This window comes from Cydia splendana, chromosome 6, assembly GCF_910591565.1.
Source record: "Cydia splendana chromosome 6, ilCydSple1.2, whole genome shotgun sequence".
In the NCBI taxonomy this organism is placed as follows: Eukaryota; Metazoa; Arthropoda; class Insecta; order Lepidoptera; family Tortricidae; genus Cydia; species Cydia splendana.
This window is the reverse complement of record NC_085965.1, coordinates 20,546,757-20,565,713: the sequence shown is the minus strand read 5'-3', so window position 1 is coordinate 20,565,713 and position 18,957 is coordinate 20,546,757. Positions and strand designations below refer to the sequence as shown.

General features: G+C 43.2%; 3 protein-coding genes across 3 annotated transcripts in view; 2 read left to right on the top strand and 1 right to left on the bottom strand.

Moving 5' to 3' along the window:
* LOC134791716 (uncharacterized) overlaps positions 1–18,957 on the top strand; it is a 498,190-nt gene that overhangs the window by 85,044 nt on the left and 394,189 nt on the right. The gene's annotated exons all lie outside the window — the stretch shown is intronic.
* The window catches only part of LOC134791766 (large ribosomal subunit protein eL22-like), a 375,980-nt gene that overhangs the window by 36,504 nt on the left and 320,519 nt on the right, over positions 1–18,957 (top strand). The gene's annotated exons all lie outside the window — the stretch shown is intronic.
* LOC134791773 (unconventional myosin-XV) overlaps positions 1–18,957 on the bottom strand; it is a 161,281-nt gene that overhangs the window by 68,934 nt on the left and 73,390 nt on the right. Inside the window, exons 3-14 of the mRNA XM_063762928.1 lie at positions 17,801–18,051; positions 16,580–17,685; positions 15,407–15,570; positions 14,583–14,812; positions 13,664–13,882; positions 13,060–13,148; positions 3,603–3,741; positions 2,195–2,398; positions 1,762–1,891; positions 1,000–1,163; positions 621–711; positions 325–488 (exon numbers count right to left, since the gene is read on the bottom strand). Of these exons, the coding sequence (XP_063618998.1) occupies positions 325–488; positions 621–711; positions 1,000–1,163; positions 1,762–1,891; positions 2,195–2,398; positions 3,603–3,741; positions 13,060–13,148; positions 13,664–13,882; positions 14,583–14,812; positions 15,407–15,570; positions 16,580–17,685; positions 17,801–18,051 (2,951 nt within the window). The remainder of the gene's footprint in view (positions 1–324; positions 489–620; positions 712–999; positions 1,164–1,761; positions 1,892–2,194; positions 2,399–3,602; positions 3,742–13,059; positions 13,149–13,663; positions 13,883–14,582; positions 14,813–15,406; positions 15,571–16,579; positions 17,686–17,800; positions 18,052–18,957) is intronic.

Here is an 18,957-nt window from a genome sequence, read left to right as displayed (position 1 = left end):
GATCATAATCATAATACTTTGCCTGTTTAATAACTTACTTACTTTGCCTGATAATGTTTCAGTTAAAAGACAATTAAAACTTTCTTGCTTAAAAAAAGAATGCCGGTTGAAAGATGCGTCACCTATTCACCGATCTAAGTTGAATGACATCAAATGACTACAAAATGACGCTTGTGGTGGTAGATTCACTTCAGGTTAAATTAATTTACAGCAAGAGCAACGGCGAAAGGAGTAATGTATCTAGACTCTGGGGTGTAGTAAATTACTACTAGTAATAAGAAGTTGTTTAGTTTATTTCTCCTAAGCCTTAGACTACAGACTCACTTGTGCAGCGGCGGAGTGGGCTGGAAGGCCGACAGGCAGTGCGCCATGAGCTGGCACACGCGCTCGGCCGAGTCCCCGTCGGCCTGGTTACACAGCTGCACCAGGATCTCGTCCCGTAGGCCTCTGGAGGCTAAGCCTCGGGACGCTATGTAGTCAGCCAAGATCTAATAAAAGATATAATAAATTTAGTGGTAACAGGCAATAAGGGGGTTTTCAGACGAGTGGTAATAGTGGTATAACTGAATCAAAGATGAGATCGAAAGTTGGTTAAAAGTAAAATTAGGATAGCATGTTACCTTTTGTCTAGCTTCGTTGCCGGCAGCAGATTCGTCACACCATCTCAAAATAAGTTTGAACGTAGCCACGGCATCGTTAAAATCTTGATCCCTGGAAAAATAAAACAACGTTAAAAATTGTACTCTTTTAAAAGCGAAAATCTATTTCGAACACGAAAAACGTGGTTTTGGTGCCTCATGTGCGCTGTGGTTGGATATAAGGCGCAAAGAGGAGTGAACATTTGCTTCCGAGGACAGTGTTCGAATTGTACTTAGGCCATAACTGATATGCTTCCACTTACTTCTCTGAACTTCATCTTTCCTGCACCCCTATAGTAAAAATTCGCCGCAATACCTTTCTGTTTTTTTTTTTTAATGTAAAAAGAGTTAAGTAAGTTACCTGACAGCGGCCTTGGCAAGGAAGGGCCTCGAGATAGGATGCTTGCGCGGACTGAGCTGACCGCCGTCCGCGAAGTACACGGAGCTGAACTTGGCGAAGGCGAACTGCTGTAAGTCTCGTGGTAGCTGGATGCGCTCGTCTTCGGCGTACACGTCGCCTGCCACCTGGAAAACAGACATCTTTAATTTAAGATTATAATCTTGTAAATAGAAGCGGTGGTGGCCGAGTAGATATGACGTCCGACTATCGATCCGGAGGTCGCGGGTTCAAACCCTGGCTCGTACCAATGAGTTTTTTGGAACTTATGTACGAAATATCATTTGATATATACCACTAGCTTTCCGGTGAAGGAAAACATCGTGAGGAAACCTGCATACATCCGCGAAGAAATTCAAAGGTGTATGTGAAGTCCCCAATCCGCATTGGGCTAGCGTGGGGACTATAATAGCCCAAGCCCTCTCGCGCATGAGAGGAGGCCTGTGCCCAGCAGTGGGACGTATATATGCTGAAATTATTAAATAGAATACATCTGAATATATCTTGAAAATCGTTGCTGTTATTGCTGTTAGTAATTTCTAAGGAGCAGTGGGTCAGTGGCGACATCTGGACATATAATGAGCTCGCTTTAAATTTTCGGTGGTTTCGTAAAATGTTCTATTACTTTTGTAAATTCTGAAAGAAAAATGTTATGACCCGAGTGGTCCGGATAGACGACGGATCTGTGATGCTGTTCTGTTTATGCAGTTCTTAAGCCGGTTATACCTTGGCCATATTTCTCTCGGAGTGCGGCGGCTGCCACTCGTCCAACTTGGACAAGATGAACGCCAACTCGGCCGGCACTTCTAGCACTTGCAGGCTCTCTGCCTTGGCCTTCTGCTCTGCTGCTCGCCGCCTGAAAATATACAGGAAACATAAAATCAAAACATACTTACATACCTTTCACTGCTATACGCAGGCCTTCTATCATGATACAAGACGGTTTAGGCTTCCCCACACTGTCCCAATCGGGAACCATGAAATACGTTCAGTCATACGAAGTGTTGTTTCATCTAAACAAACTTTGTTCACATGAATTTATGTTATTTCGGCGCTGTTACAATCGTCATATTTACTGGCGTTCGGGGGACTAGTTTTTATACTTGTTATTTATTTCTATATAACTTTATGATATGTAGTAAAGAAAATAAATACTAACTTGGCTTGTTGCATCTGCAGGTCCTGCCGCCGCCGCTGCTGCTCGCGCAGATGCATGGCTCGCTTGCGCGCTTGTCGGCCGCGCACCAGCGCCTGCGCGCGCAGCACGCCGCGCCGCGCGCGCACGAAGCGCGCCCGCTGCCGCCGCCCGCGCCAGAACGCCTGGATCTTGACGGCTGACGTGCGCATTGCGTTGTAGCGCTTTCTGGAATTGGGAGGAGAATAGGTTAGTTCAATTGCAGCAAAAAGGAAGTCGAGGAACTTGAAAGAGACATTAACATATTCGCTTTTCGCTACATACGGGTTTTCCCGTGTTATCGGCTACGCTCGTAGCTCGCGCTGGTACTGAATGTGTTAAAGGAAAGTCAACATCGTGTCGTATCGAACTGACACGGAGAGACCAGAGGTTAGGTACCTACATGGAAATACTTCATCGACAAAATCTCAGCTCTTAAATAAGTTTACATATTAGCTTATCAGCGCGCGCAAGCTCTAGCGCTCGGTGTAGCGCCTCTCGTAGGAACACACGCGCTGCGCCGAGCTGGTAGTCTCGGCACCACCTTAAACTTGTTATGTTCGTACCTAGCGAGGAATCCACGGGCGCGAGCCTGCAGCGCGGTGGCATTAGCAACAGCGCGCAGCTTATCAGCGCGCGCACATTCTAGCGCTCGGTGTAGCGCCTCTAGTAGAAACACACGCGCTGCGCCGAGCTGGTAATCCGCACCACCTTTTAAACTTGTTATGATCGTACCTAGCGAGGAATCCACAGGCGCGAGCCTGCAGCGCGGTGGCAGCAGCGCGCAGCTTGTCTGCGCGCGCACGTTCTAGCGCTCGGTGTAGCGCCTCTAGTAGAAACACACGCGCTGCGCCGAGCTGGTAATCCGCACCACCTTTTAAACTTGTTATGATCGTACCTAGCGAGGAATCCACAGGCGCGAGCCTGCAGCGCGGTGGCAGCAGCGCGCAGCTTGTCTGCGCGCGCACGTTCTAGCGCTCGGTGTAGCGCCTCTAGTAGAAACACACGCGCTGCGCCGAGCTGGTAATCCGCACCACCTTTTAAACTTGTTATGATCGTACGTAGCGAGGAATCCACGGGCGCGAGCCTGCAGCGCGGTGGCAGCAGCGCGCAGCTTGTCTGCGCGCGCACGTTCTAGCGCTCGGTGTAGCGCCTCTCGTAGGAACACACGCGCTGCGCCGAGCTGGTAGTCTCGGCACCATCTTAAACTTGTTATGTTCGTACCTAGCGAGGAATCCACGGGCGCGAGCCTGCAGCGCGGTGGCATTAGCAACAGCGCGCAGCTTATCAGCGCGCGCACGTTCTAGCGCTCGGTGTAGCGCCTCTAGTAGAAACACACGCGCTGCGCCGAGCTGGTAATCCGCACCACCTTTTAAACTTGTTATGATCGTACCTAGCGAGGAATCCACGGGCGCGAGCCTGCAGCGCGGTGGCAGCAGCGCGCAGCTTGTCTGCGCGCGCACGCTCTAGCGCTCGGTGTAGCGCCTCTCGTAGGAACACGCGCGCTGCGCCGAGCTGGTAGTCCGCACCACCTGGAATATTAAGGTGACATATGAGTATCATTGTCTCATAAAATATCACTAAAGTACAATACACTTTATTGTACACCTTAGAGCTGTTTCCCACTGACGTCCAGTTTTTTGCGGGTACGGTTTTTTGCAGGATCCCGTTTTAGTAGTATAGGTGCTAATATAGTAACTTTCACACGAGGATTCTGTTTGCGGGATCCTGCATGCATACTACAGAAAACTGAAAGCTGCAAAAAACCGTACCCGCAAAAACTGGACGTCAGTGGGAAACAGAACTGAAGATTCTAGAAATATTATATGTGGTATTATCTATGAAAAGGGACCTTATTGTCGATGGCGCTTACGACACTAACATCGATGAGCACTAAACGTAGTAGTTTAAAATTGGTGATTCTGGCCCATTTTAGTTATTTTGATTTCCAATTTAGCAATTAAGTTTCTTTGATTACTGGAACATTCAATGTTGCTGTCTATCCAATGCGGAGGTCAATTTATGTTATGTGACGCTGATGAACTGATCAGTCATCGGGTTTAAGGTCCCTTTGTAGTTTTTTATAAATAACTCGTATACGGTGACTTGTAGCAATAAATGTTCTGACACATAAGTAATCTACATCAAATTGTCTACATTAAGGCGCGGTGTGTAGTAAAATGCACTTTTTTGTCACCATATTTACAGACTTTTACAAGGATTTCAAGCATTATTTTCTAGTATGTATAACTTCAGTCCTTGAACTACGTTATTGCTTGTCAGAAACACGACGGCTCATTATTTTCTCGATAGAATATTAAGTTGAAAACATGCCTAACACTGTCTTTATTTCCTTATGTTAGAAGTACTAGGACGAAAATGTATATGAAACTTACTTCAGTCGATAGCTTTTAAGTAAATCTTCATTATTGCTTGTCCTTTTATCGCTACGTTAATTTTTTCATTCATCATTTGATGAATTCAACATTTTGCCTACTAAATTACACCCTACGCGGCAATACCTTGCGCCTATTCCTCACGCCAGTACGCCCGTGACCACTGTCAGCGTCGGACCTGTGCTAGTTTAGCGGACGTTTCATAAAATGGGTAATCACAGTATAAATATGCAAATATGTTATACACACAATGTTTTTCAACATACTTACGAAGAAAAGCAAAATAATTCTTAAATACGGTGACATTTCAGACATTCGTCCGTCATATTGTCATTTTATAACAAGTTGGGCAGCAAAGGCACACACCCATCTAACCAATCCGGAATTCAGTCACGATTGATAAATTGTGTAAACATATTTTAAAAGGCTATAAAATTAATCAAATTGAATAATTTAGACTGGTCACATTTTTGTAAAAATCGATTTCTACTGGCAAAACATATTACTTTTTGGCAACCGAGTTTTTTAACCTAATTAGACCCCGCTGAATCCGGTTGCTTGATCGAATTCTTGACTGGAAGTGAGATATGTGATATTAAAGGTCCCTTTTTTTAGTTTTTTAGTAAATAACTCGTAAACGGTGGCCAATATAAAAAAAATGAACTAATAATCTACACAAAATTTTCAATAAAAAAGATTCAGTACATTTTTAGCAGGGATCAATATTTAAAAAGATAATAAAGAGGGAAAGTTAATTATAATAAATTCTAAGGTTCCTTGTTTTTATTTTTTCGTTAATAATTTGAAAAGTATGACTCATAGCAAAAACAAATCTTACACATAAATCATCATCATCATCATCATCTCAGCCATAAGACGTCCACTGCTGAACATAGGCCTCCCCCTTGGACCTCCATACGTGCCGGTTGGAAGCGACCCGCATCCAGCGTCTTCCGGCGACCTTAACAAGATCGTCTGTCCATCTTGTGGGTGGACGTCCTACGCTGCGCTTGCTAGTCCGTGGTCTCTACTCGAGCACATTTCGACCCCATCGGCCATCTTCTCTGCGTGCAATGTGGCCTGCCCATTGCCACTTCAGCTTGCTAATCCGGTGGGCTATGTCGGTGACTTTAGTTCGTCTACGGATCTCCTCATTTCTGATTCGATCACGTAGAGAAACTCCGAGCATAGCCCTCTCCATAGCTCGTTGAGCGACTTTGAGTTTTGAGATGAGGCCGATAGTGAAAGACCACGTTTCGGAGCCGTAAGTCATCACTGGTAACACACATTGATTAAAGACTTTCGTCTTGAGGCACTGAGGTATGTCGGACGAAAAGACATTACGTAGTTTCCCGAACGCTGCCCAACCGAGTTGGATTCGGCGGTTGACCTCTTTCTCGAAGTTGGACCTACCTAATTGGACTACTTGTCCTAGGTAGATGTACGAGTCAACAACTTCGAGTACCGAGTTCCCAACAGAGACTGGGATGGGCACAACATTGGCATTTGACATAAGTTTCGTCTTGTCCATGTTCATTTTCAAGCCCACCCGTTGTGAAACTCGGTTGAGGTCATCGAGCATCATGCTGAGTTCCTCCATCGACTTTGCCATGACTACGATATCGTCGGCAAACCGAAGGTGAGTGATGTATTCGCCGTTAATGTTGATGCCAAGTCTTTCCCATTCCAGGAGCTTGAAGGCGTCTTCCATTACGGCAGTAAACAGTTTCGGAGAGATAACGTCTCCCTGCCTTACGCCTCTTTGCAATGGAATCGCCCTCGTGCTCTGCTCCTGTACTCGGACCGACATGGTGGCGTTATTATACAAACACTTCAACACTTCGATGTACCGATGGTCAATATGGCATCGCTGAAGAGACTCAAGCACCGCCCATGTTTCCACCGAATCGAAGGCTTTCTCATAGTCCACAAACGCTAAGCATAATGGCAAGTTATACTCTTCGGTCTTCTGTATAACTTGCCGCAGCGTATGGATGTGGTCTATGGTACTATAGCCTTTTCGGAAACCGGCTTGTTCGGGAGGCTGGAAGTCATCAAGTCTGTGTTCGAGACGGTTCGTGATGGGATCTATATCTGAATCCCTAAAGTCTTTTCTCCTATCTTTGCATTCCCTAATATTGTTTGTCATAATGATCAGTTGTCCTAACACTAAAAACCCTAATTTTGGTTTCCCTAATTATTGATTTCTTATCCTAATGTCATTAAGCATATTTTCTTTTTTGCGAGGGTCGCAGTTCTAACCCTAACCTAACCCACTTTTGTGGCAGCAAGTTCTAAAACCTAACCATTTTTCAGAACCTTACATTATGGAAAATAATCGTTATGACAATTGATCGTTAGGGCATGTGCCCATTAGGACAAACCAGTTAGGGCAAGTGACTTTAGGACAAACGTTGTTAGGGATTCAGAATGACACCCTTCGTGATGACCCTTGAAAACACCTTATAGACATGGCTCAGAAGCGTGATGGGTCTGTAGTTCTTCAATAGGTTGTTATCACCTTTTTTGAAGAACAGCACCACCTCGCCTCTATTCCATGTTTCAGGCGTTATGCCCTCGGACAAGGCGGAATTAAAGAGCTTCTGGAGGACTTTAAGTACCGGTGTTCCACCCGCTCTCAGAAGCTCTGAAGTGATTTCGTCTTTGCCCGGCGCCTTGTTGTTCTTAAGCTGCTTCAGGGCCATCCTAATCTCGTACAGACTGATGTCCAGGATATCTTCGGTATAATGTCGGGACAGCTTGGCTCTTGGATCTCCTACCAAGCTGTCAACGGGCTTTGCGATCGAAGTGTATAACTGTCCATAGAACCTCTCGATCTCACCTAAAACCTCCGCTTTGCTCGACGCTATGCTGCCATCTTCCCGTTTCAGCTTTGTCAGCTGGCTTTGCCCAATAGACCCTTGCTTTGCTTGCGTTGCTTTGTCCTTTGCGAACACTTTGGAGCCTTGGTTTCGCTCAATAGTCTCTTTAATACGGTTAGTATTAAAGAGACGCAAGATCATGTCGCAAGGACTTAGATATACGTCTATTGAGCTGCCTATATTACTCCGCGTCATCGGGAGACTGCAACTGTAGCGAGCGTCGTTCAGCCATGAGGTTTAAGGTTTGCTCGGTCAATTTCTGAGGTCTATCTTTACGGCGGGGTCTAAAAAACTTAGACCCTACTGTGTGGACAGTTTCCACTAGCCCGTCGTTGATTTCGTCCACTGAAGCCAAGTTCTCTAGGCAAGCAAAGCGGTTAGAGAGCTCGAGTTGAAAGCTTTCGGGGTTTTGAACATGGGCTCGAGTAGGTCGGAGCGTAGACTTAATCAGGCTGGACCTTTCAAGTTTAATATTGATATTCAGTGTGCCTCTTACGATTCGGTGATCACTACCGGTCTTTACCCTGTTGATCACACATAAATAATAAACATAAAATTTCCTACATGAAACATGAAGAACACTTTTCGCTAGGATCAATATTTAAAAAGACAAAGCAGCCGGTAAGTTAATTACAATCAATTTTAAAGTCCCTTTTTAGTTTTTTGTAAATAACTCGTAAACGGTGTCCCATAGCAAAATAGGTTTTATGAATAAATAATCTACATAAAATTTCCTGCAAAAAACATCTGAACACTTTTCTCTAGGATCAATATTTAAAACGATATTAAAGGAAGAAAGTTCATTACAATCAATTCACATGTCACTTTTTTTAGTTTTTAGGGTCCCGCCTCAAAAGGAAAAAACGGAACCCTTATAGGATCACTCGTGCGACTGTCTGTCTGTCTGTCCGTCTGTCACAGCCCATTTTCTTCAAAAGTACTGGACCAATTAAGTTGAAATTTGGTACACACATGTAAATTCGTGACCCAAAGACGGACATCTTACGTAAACAAATGAATTTTAAACATGGAGGCCACTTTTTAGCCAAGGGGGGTTAGTTAACATTAAGAACCTATTTTGCTATGGGCCACCGTTTACGAGTCATTTACGAAAAACTTAAAATAGGGACCTGGAAATTGATTATAATTAACTTACCCCCTTTAATACCTCATTAAATATTGATCGTAGCGAAAAAATGTACAAAACCTTTTTTGTGGACAATTTTATGTTCAATATTTATGTATAATATTTTTTGCAACTGCCCCCGTTGCAACCGTTTACGAGTTATTTACGAAAAAAAAAGCGACCTGTGAACTGATTGTGATTAACTTTCTTCCTTTAATATCGTTTTAAATATTGATCCTAGAGAAAAGTGTTCAGATGTTTTTTGCAGAAAATTTTATGGAGATTATTTATTCATAAAAACCTATTGTGCTATGGGACACCGTTTACGAGTTATTTACAAAAAACTAAAAAGGGACTTTAAAATTGATTATAATTGACTTACCGGATGCTTTGTCTTTTTAAATATTGATCCTAGCGAAAAGTGTTCTACATGTTTCTTGTAGGAAATTTTATGTTTATTATTTGTGTAAAATTTGTTTTTGCTATGAGTCATACTTTTCAAATTATTAACGAAAAAATAAAAACAAGGAACCTTAGAATTTATTATAATTAACTTTCCCTCTTTATTATCTTTTTAAATATTGATCCCTGCTAAAAATGTACTAAATCTTTTTTTATTGAAAATGTTGTGTCGATTATTAACGTTTAACAATTTTTTTATATTGGCCACCGTTTACGAGTTATTTACGAAAAACTAAAAAAAGAGACCTTCAAAAAGTGATTATAATTAACTTTCCCGCCTTAATATCTCTTTGAATATTGATCCTAGCGAAAAATTGTACGGAATCTTTCTTGTAGGCAATTTTATGCTAATTACTTATGTTTAAGAAAATTTTTGCTATGCGCCACCGTTTAAGAGTTATTTACGAAAAACTAAAAAAAAGGGACCTTTAATATCAACTATCTCACTTCCAGTCAAGAATTCGATCAATCAACCGGCAATTTCGGATTCAGCGGGGTCTAATTAGGTTAAAAAACCCGGTTGCCAAAAAATAATATGTTTTGCCAGTCGAAATCGATTTTTACAAAAACATGATCAGTCAAGTATACACTCATATTGTATACATATAATTAATAATTATTTAGGTACACTCACCGACCTCACCGTCTTACCTACCATTTTTAGGGTTCCCTACCCAAAGGGTAAAACGGAACCCTATTAGTAAGACTCCGCTGTCCGTCCGTTCGTCCGTCCGTCTGTCAGCAGGCTGTATCTCACGAACCGTGATAGCTAGACAGTTGAAATTTTCACAAATGATGTATTTCTGTTGCCGCTATAACAACAAATACTAAAAAGTACGGAACCCTCGGTGGGCTCAGTGGGCGAGTCCGACTCGCGCTTGTCCGGTTTTTAATTTCATTAAGTACTCATCAAAATTCGAATTTACTAATAAATCTTTTTCAATATTAATTGCCGAACTAAAAATCTCGGAACTGACGATTCAGAATACCGATGTCGTCAGAATAAGGACGTAGACGTGCTGCGCGGGAATGGTGCGGTGCGCCGCGCGGGGCGCCCGCCTGCCCGTTCTACCACTCGTCTGCTTCACCCCCTTGAAAACGTAAAACTCGAGTATAAGAGCGCCTTAAATATTCTATACACTTTTTCACTAGGATCAATCTTCTTCTCCTTCAACCTAGCGTTTTAGCTAAGCGTCCGGTCTTCAGCATCCTCTGGTGTGAGTAGATTTTAAGTAGATTACTTATGTATCAGAACATTTTTTGGTACAGGCCACCGTTTACGAGTTATTTACAAAAAATATTAACAATTGATCATATTGAACTTTTTACCTTAAATATTTTTTTAAATACTGATCCTAGCGAAAAAGTGTATAGAATATTTAATGTAGACAATTTTACGCAGATTACTTATGTATCAGAACATTTTTGCTACAGGTCACCGTTTACGAGTTATTTATAAAAAACTACAAAGAGACCTTTAAACCCGATGACTGATAAGTTCATCAGCGTCACATAACATAAATTGACCTCCGCATTGGATAGACAGCAACATTGAATGTTCCAGTAATCAAAGAAACTTAATTGCTAAATTGGAACTCAAAATAACTAAAATGGGCCAGAATCCCCAATTTTAAACTACTACGTTTTGTGCTCATCGATGTTAGTGTCGTAAGCGCCATCGACAATAAGGTCCCTTTTCATAGATAATACCACATATTAACTTAGAAAGAATATTATCGTTCTCTCATAACATGTTTCAGAAGCGAGAGCAGACGCAATAGATTATTATTTATTAGGAAGGAGGATACATTATTGATGTATCATTAAGGGATGATCTTCTAAACGAATATTAACAATGCTTGTTAGTTAATGTCCACGAAGGCCGTTTAGTTTTCTGTAGGTATCCAACAGTTACCTATATTAGGGGCAATCATTATATTTGCGAATATTCTGACAAGAAACAAGATATCACACGCAAGGAAGCTACGAAAGGAATGCCAATTTGCTCCTCATAAAAATACTCTACTATTGAATATTAATATAAACACATTATCCGCCGCTCGATAAATTTTACGATCATTTTCTAACACGATAACTCACCAGTTCCTCTCGGTGTTGAATTGTTGATATTATTGAAACGCAATAAATCCGTATCGAGTCTGAGGATCTTGCTTAGAAACGATACAAACGCGAGGCGGCTCAAAAAAGCATATTTTCAATGAATTTTAATTGCAACAAATACGTAGCCGAGCGGAACCCCTCCCCGCTATCTGACAGCTTGAAGTCTTAATGGAGCACTTTTCTTTTCACATACCGCCTAGCGAAAGCACGAAAAGTAAAGATTATATTTTAGATCATGATTTACGTTCATTTGTCTCTGTAATCATTTTTAACGCGGCTTTTAATCACGCATTTACACTTTTTTCGGCGTTCAGATGAGTTTCAGGACCTTTGAACAAGATAATAAGTACCTACTTTTTAAGACAGTAGGTTTTTTTTATAACACATTTTCGTCACTTGATTTTGAACACTTCAGGATTCTTTCACAAGGAAATAGTTTAAAGCATTGGACAACGATACGCGAATGTGAACAGGCCGTGACTGAACCAAACTGCTTCGATCAATTAGTAGAAAGTGGATAATCAGCTGGTTTCAAAACTCGTTGTGAAGGATTGATGTGCACATTACTTACATTTATAGCATGCCTATTAACACGTGGGCACATCTAGATAGACGCGATCTTTGATTTATTTACGAGTAATAAACAAAGCCGTTCCTTATGGTTTACTAACAACATCCGCCATTAAATAAATTGCGAACTTAAGTGGGCATTAAAAATTACATTAGAAATATTCATTATTACAGCATTATGAATAAAACAAAATATATATTTTTTTAGTTCCCAAAAAACTGAACTAACTAACTACTTTCTTAAGATGTTATACTTAGGGTAGTAGTAGTAGTTTACATGTGACATTGCGAGCGTAAAATACCTATGTGCCCAAAAGTTATATATCAATATTACTTCCACAAACTAATAGGTACCCACTTAAAAGAATCCTGCATACAAATCATACAAACAGATAGATGCGGTCGCTGACTTTATAAGTCACATACTTATGCGAACAATTACTTATGCAAAGGTTTTTTCGTAGATTCAGTTTTACCAATTTTGTAGCAACACATGAGCTTTAGAATGCGATGCTCATTATGCGAGTTGCAAAAGACAATGATTGTGCTCATTACACACAATAACAGCAGTGGGCGGATCAATTTGGTTGCAATACAACACGCAGCCTGCCGCCTACTGCAGTCCTTTACTTTTCGAAAAGATAATAACTACTTGTAGCTGCTGACATCGATCATGAGAGCTATGGTATTTAACTATTTAGCTTTACTGCCGGCCTAGCCAAGGTGACAATCGCTAACGCTTCGACAACGAAACGCTTTGTCTCTCTATCACTCTTCCATATTAGTGCGACAGTGAAACGCAACGGGTTTCGTTCGCTACGGAGCGTACGATTGGCATGTTGGCGACGGGGTCTGGTAGCATTACGAAACAGCGAGCGTTTCTAGTTGGCTAAGGTCTAACACCTAAACAGGTATTTAATACATAGTACCTATAGTAATTTTATGGTAGATGTCGTTAGGTGCCTCCCTGATGAAAGTGTCCGCTATCACCCTCTATCAAGTTGGCTTCGAGGAGCGGTAGGCAAGAGGCTGCCACGAACATAGAAATTACGTTATCTGCCTTTCTATAGCTAGAATATGTTAGAACGATCTAATAGTTAATAAATAAGAAAACTGATTGTCACGGCTCTTTAGATGCTTTCGGGGGTAGGCACTTAAATCAAGCAATAATCTGAGTTGCAAAAAATATCTCATGACTTCTATGATATAGAATTGCAATGAAAAACAGTTAATTGTGACTCAAAGAGATGTGTCTCTCGTTACGCATGTTAGATTATTAAAATGGAAACATACCAGCGCCGGTGGGTGGCATCTCGGCGAGTATGGAGTTGCATATCTCTCGATACGGCGTAGAGCGGGCCGGAGTTGACTTCAGCAAATACCTGGAACAGCATTTATGGTATTAACATACCGCTTGGAACATCCGTCAGGCATAGCACTCATTCTTGTGGTATTACGCAGGTTACGCTAGGTATAGAAATGACATAACATGTGTAATCATCAATACATTCTGAAGCAAGTTTATGTGAAGATATCCATTGATTTGTTCAAAATTTAATTTTATATCATTATGCTCTGATTCTTCATCAAACATCAACATTTATTCAGCAAATAGTGCACAAGGGCACTTTTACACGTCAACATGGAATTTACATACAAGCAAAATAAACACATCAAAAATTATAAAAGACATCTAACCGCAAATATCATTTCAAACTAAAGTATTCAGATTTCTGTTGGACCCTAGAGGACGCCTTGAACGATTTTGGAAACGTATGGCGACTGTGCTAATTTACGCTTCCTCGTGTTCCTTTGTGTAAACATGTCTTCAGGTGAGACTACAGTCAGTTGCTTGACAACAATAAAAGACTTCAAGACATGGGCACGAGACACTCACCGATATCTATCAACGAAGTTCTGGAACGGTATCCTAATCGGGTATCCGGTCTGCCGGATCTTGATGGTGTCCAGCATGCCGGTGTACCGCAGTTGGGCCAGCACGCAGGGCATGTCGAACTTCATGGGCGACTTGTCGGTGTTGGGCTTGATGCAGCGCACGAACCAGGGGTTGCAGCGCGACATGGAGTCCAGCAGCTGGTGCAGGCTGTCGGAGAACCTGGAGGGGATGAGATGAAGGTTAAGATTAATCGTTGCGAAGGCGGAGATTTCACCAGTGTGCTGCACTGTGCGGCACAAGCATTTTTGTACTGATTATGCTTGTGCTGTACAGAGCCGCACACTGGTGGAATCCCGCCTTTATGCACAGTTTTCTGTAAGCGATCCTTGATGATCTGATTCATAAAACATCTCGCATGAAACTATGCCAGTAGCCAGTTAGCTATTTAATAAATTAAAATAGTTATTTACGATACAAGTGCGGAAAAGACGAAATTCGAAACGAGTGGTGATAAATTAAAACACGACCGAAGGGAGTGTTTTAAATCGACACGAGTTGCGAATTACCTATTCGCACGTGTATCGTACCTACAACGTTTTACAGTACATATGGCCCTTTAAACTTTTGATATACGCACGGAAAGTAGGACCATTATGTATTATGTACTGTAAAGGTCTTGTAAAGGGTACTTAGGATACAACAAATAAAAACGCCAACACATAGTCGACTTTTGGCAGTCATACTTATCACTAATAGATGTGATAATTGGCTTCTTGCGATTAACCGGGCAGGTGCAGGGCTTTGAGGACAGGCCAGAGAGGGTTTGGCGCCATACACCCGCAATTTATGGAAGGCGCGCTCATCTCTCACGGAAGCAGAGCAGCTAGCATTCATACAGATCTATTTGACTTCTACTGACCTTGCAGCGACAGTAGGCGTCCTTGGTTTCATGGTGACGAAGCGGCCATTGGCCCCACGTGGAAGTGTTTTATTCGCATCATGCTGCGCCCGCAGCTGCGCGCTCATCTCAGCCACCAAAGGAACTTCGCTGGAGCAAAGTAGCTCCAGCACATCGCCGCGCAACGCGTCTCGGTTCTTATCGAGGAACCCTTCTACGTTGTACCACACTTGGCCGGCATAATGCTTCACCTGTACGAAACAATTGACTGATTAAGATTTGATACACTACGAATATAATACATTTTATAAAATGGTTACCTAATGTTTATAAACAGCTTTGGTCGATTGTTAAGAACAGATTGCTCGAAATTGACGAGTGATGACATAAGAATTATAAACATTATTCAAACCATCGTGAGACACAGACATATTAAAAGCCGAGTCATCGGGCGCGGTGGGTTGCGGCCGGCAGTCTGCGCCGATCCGTCAACGCAAACTCCTGATGACACTCCTCGGTACGGAGTGAAACATGTCGAGCGTTTTTTAACTTAAAATACGTGAGTGACCCGTTTTTAATATATTTAATACGTTATCCAAAATTACACAACGTGATGACATTCGCCGTTTACTCTCAAACAAATCATCGAAACTATTCTAAACTAAACTACTTAATTACAAATTGGTATATTTGCAATGCGTATCATAATTCTAATTTCTAATTTACTCTCATTCATGTAAATGAATCTCAACTTTATGTTACTGAGGTTTTTAGTGATAAATCGTAAATTGTACCATTAACGCAATGAAACTGGTTAGAAGAATAGTTGGTTATAAGCGACTTACACCAAATTCACTCGCTCCCAGTCTGGGTCTCGAATACAGTTCGTTGAGAGCGTGATTGTAATGGCACTTCTCCAGGAAGGACGCGTCGGACGCGCGCGGGAAATTGCTCTCGTCGTCCAACAGGTGCAGGATACCCACTGGCTTTTTGCTCAGGAGCTGGATCACTGCAAACCCAATCAAACATTGACATAGATATATAATGAGGCATGACATGGGCCAGTACAGCGGTGTGACACCGGTACAACGCGATTGGTTGAGGAGTTCGCATTACGCGCGCGATTGGTTGATGAGTTCGCATCACGCGCGCTATTGGTCGCAACTAGTTGCGTTACGGCCTGGCCACGACATTGGTCTAAGGCGATCGGCGGCGGCGACCGGCGGTAAGTCGCAAAAACAATAACCCGGCGACGCATAATGCATGCCACGAGCCTTGTCGCCGAGCGGCAACGCGCGCGGCGTGCACCGGGCGACCGGCGGCGGCGGCGAGCGGGGCGGCGCGCGACTCGAACATTAGTATCGGGCAGCGCGGGCGATGCCACGACTTTAGAGCGGCGCGACCGGCCTAGGCGGCGAGACGGAACGAGCGGTGGCGTGCGGAACAAAACATTTTGTTTTTTTATCGAGCGACATGAACACGGAAGCGTTTATTATTGAAATTTTAAATGTACTTTCGCGTATTTAATTATGTTGTAACGTCTCCACACTCATTCTTGTGTACTCGTGTTTTTTTGGGTGCTTTCTATACACAATATAATATAAAATACTAAACTAGATGTAAATAAATTTCTCGTCCTGTATTTAGCCCATGCACCCATTGACAAACAATTAAATATATTCTAGGCACTGAAGTGCCACTTTTGAAAAAAAAAACATGTTTTAAATACGTCTACGTCCCAGCCGCTTCTAGTCGCTGCCGCCGCTACTGAAAGTACGTGGCATGCCTGGCGGTCGCTCGCGGTTGCCGCGCCGCCAGCCGCCCCGCCAGTCGCCTTAGACCAATGTCGTGGCCAGGCCGTTAGACTGCACGATTGGCTGGAATTCGTGAGTCACACCGCTAAACTAGTACCATTTTTAGTGCCCGTAAGGCCAGTCCATAGATATATACGTTAATGCAACCAAAATCAGAACATATCCGTATAGAATTAAAGCACAAATCAGAGAAACAACACCTACCCGGAGAGTTATCATTCCACGCGAGATTTGACCACTCCAACCTCTCTTTCTGATACTCTTGTTGCTCCAATTTGAAAATGTGTTTGTTGAAATAGTGCTGCAGCGTTTCGTTCGCAAAGTTTATGCATAATTGCTCGAATGAGTTCTCTTCCAGGTCTTCGAAGCCGAAGATATCGAGGAGAGATATTCTGTGCGCGTCGTGTAGACCCGCTCGGTGTACGATCGAGTTGATTCGAAGGACCAACCAGTTGAATAATGATGAGTATAGTGCTTTAGCGAATGCGTCTCTGGCGTCTAAAGCTTGATCGATTGGTAAAGGCGACCTCATGCGCTCGGCGCGGGCCGCTGTCACTCGGGTGGTCAGAGCTCTGCCCATTGCTTCCGCGGGGACCTTCAGAAGATGTGCCGCCCAACGCACCTCAGCCCCACCACCTAACTGTACACCTTCTTGGCCATGTCGAAGCTGTCTTCTATGAAAATAAACATTTCCTAAGTGAAGAACAGCTGCTAATACTCTGATAATGTCTTCTCGTTCGGCGTCTCCAATGCCGAGCACTTGCATGGCACCACAAAGAGCGGACCAGTCGGCACCCGCGCCTGCTCCGCCTGAATCGCCTCCTTGATTCAAATAAAAATAATGCTCGGCAGATAGAAGACCCCTAGCTTTCCTTTGCTCCTCGTCTAAACCAGCGAGTAGCTCGTAAAATACATGATAATTTCTTTCTCCTGGGGACTGCGTGACTATTCTCGACTTCTCAAGTAGATAATGTGCTACTCGCGCGCCGGCCAGCGCGCCATCTTTGAAATACAGTTCTAGAAGTTTCCCGAATCGACTAGAATTGTGATTTTTTGGTGTTCTAGCGTTTCCGAAGGCCTCTAGCAGCGGTGCTGCCTCGAGAATCTGCTCGGAGACGGGCGCTCGGCCTGGTGGAGCAGGGGCGACTGCAGCCAAGAACTGTACTGCTAGTTTGGTGGATTCCGTCTTGCCCGCGCCGGACTCGCCGGAGATGAGAATGGCCTGCGGGTGCGGCAGAGATGCGCGCGCAGCCGCGGCTATGGCAAACAGGTGTGGGGGGAGATCGCCCAGGGCTTCCGCTGCGTGGTACCTGGAAACAACGAGCAATTATACAACACAGTTATGAATCATGGAATAAATACGAGCATGAGAAAGAAAAAGTCAAATTCTCAGTTATTGTGCGTAAATATTTTGTTAGTCCTCACCTCCTCGCAGTCTGCAGTCCATACAGCGCATCCACGGGCCGGTACGGGTTGACGGCCACCAGTATGGAGCCGGCGTAAGTGTAGATGAGCCCCTGCTCGTAACGCAGCTTGAGGTTCCAGAGCAGCGCGGCCTCGTGCAGGTCGTGGAGGCGCGTCATGTCCTCCACGCCGGTGGGGCCGAGCTCCTCGCGCGGCCATACCGGGTCGCCCTCTTCGTCGCCGGTGCCCATTTGGAGGGCAAAGGTTTGGGGCTGTGAAGAAAAGGTATACGTTAGACTTAGAAAGAAAGTTCGTTTATGAGTAGTTGTATAAGTAGTATAGGTCAATCGGAACAAAAAATAACATTTATTTGTCAGACTGAGCAGTTTCGGTATTGGGGTTTAAGACGGCACCGTTGAAACCTTAGCCTGTTTTTGAGTTAGGTAACTTGTTCCGAAAGAATCATGCACAACGAAGACCATGGCCACACGTATTTAACTCAAGCGTGCATTATTATCAAATGCTTTAAAACAATTGAAGTGTCAATTCGTATAACATTCCGTTTTGAAATTTCGTCGTAATTTTGTATGGCTACAAGCCGGCAGTAGAAAATATACGCGAAAACTAGTTTTACTTAACTGTTTCGCAACTGGCATGAATTAAGATAAAACCGCACATAAAGAAGCCATGGGAACTAGAATTTTAATTTTCGTATGATAGCATCTTCCCATCCCAAGTTATGTAAAGAATGCCAATTCTAATCATCCAAGACGACTGTGAAAGTCATCAAAATATTAATTGAACCAGATTTATTACGACGCTTCACTTTCGATCATTGTGCAAGTTTAAATTAAATTAAATGCGTTACAATTTCCTACTGGCTTACTTCCAAGGAGTAAGTTACCAAACGGCATAAAAGTGCAACCAGACGTAAAATCACGCTCGCAGGCTGTAAAGCATAACTGTGACATAATATAATGAATGCTGCACAATTGTATCAGCCATCTTTCGTGACCCGGCCATTTCGCTTTCAAGCTTATTCAAATTACGCGATATTCACCGTCGGTTTGATTCGCACCTTCGGCGAGCGCTTGCGTGCTTGCGACGTAATGAATTGGACAGCTGGCTGACAGCCGGCGGAAAGTGTGTCGTGGTACAGGCTTGCAAATTGCTTAGTC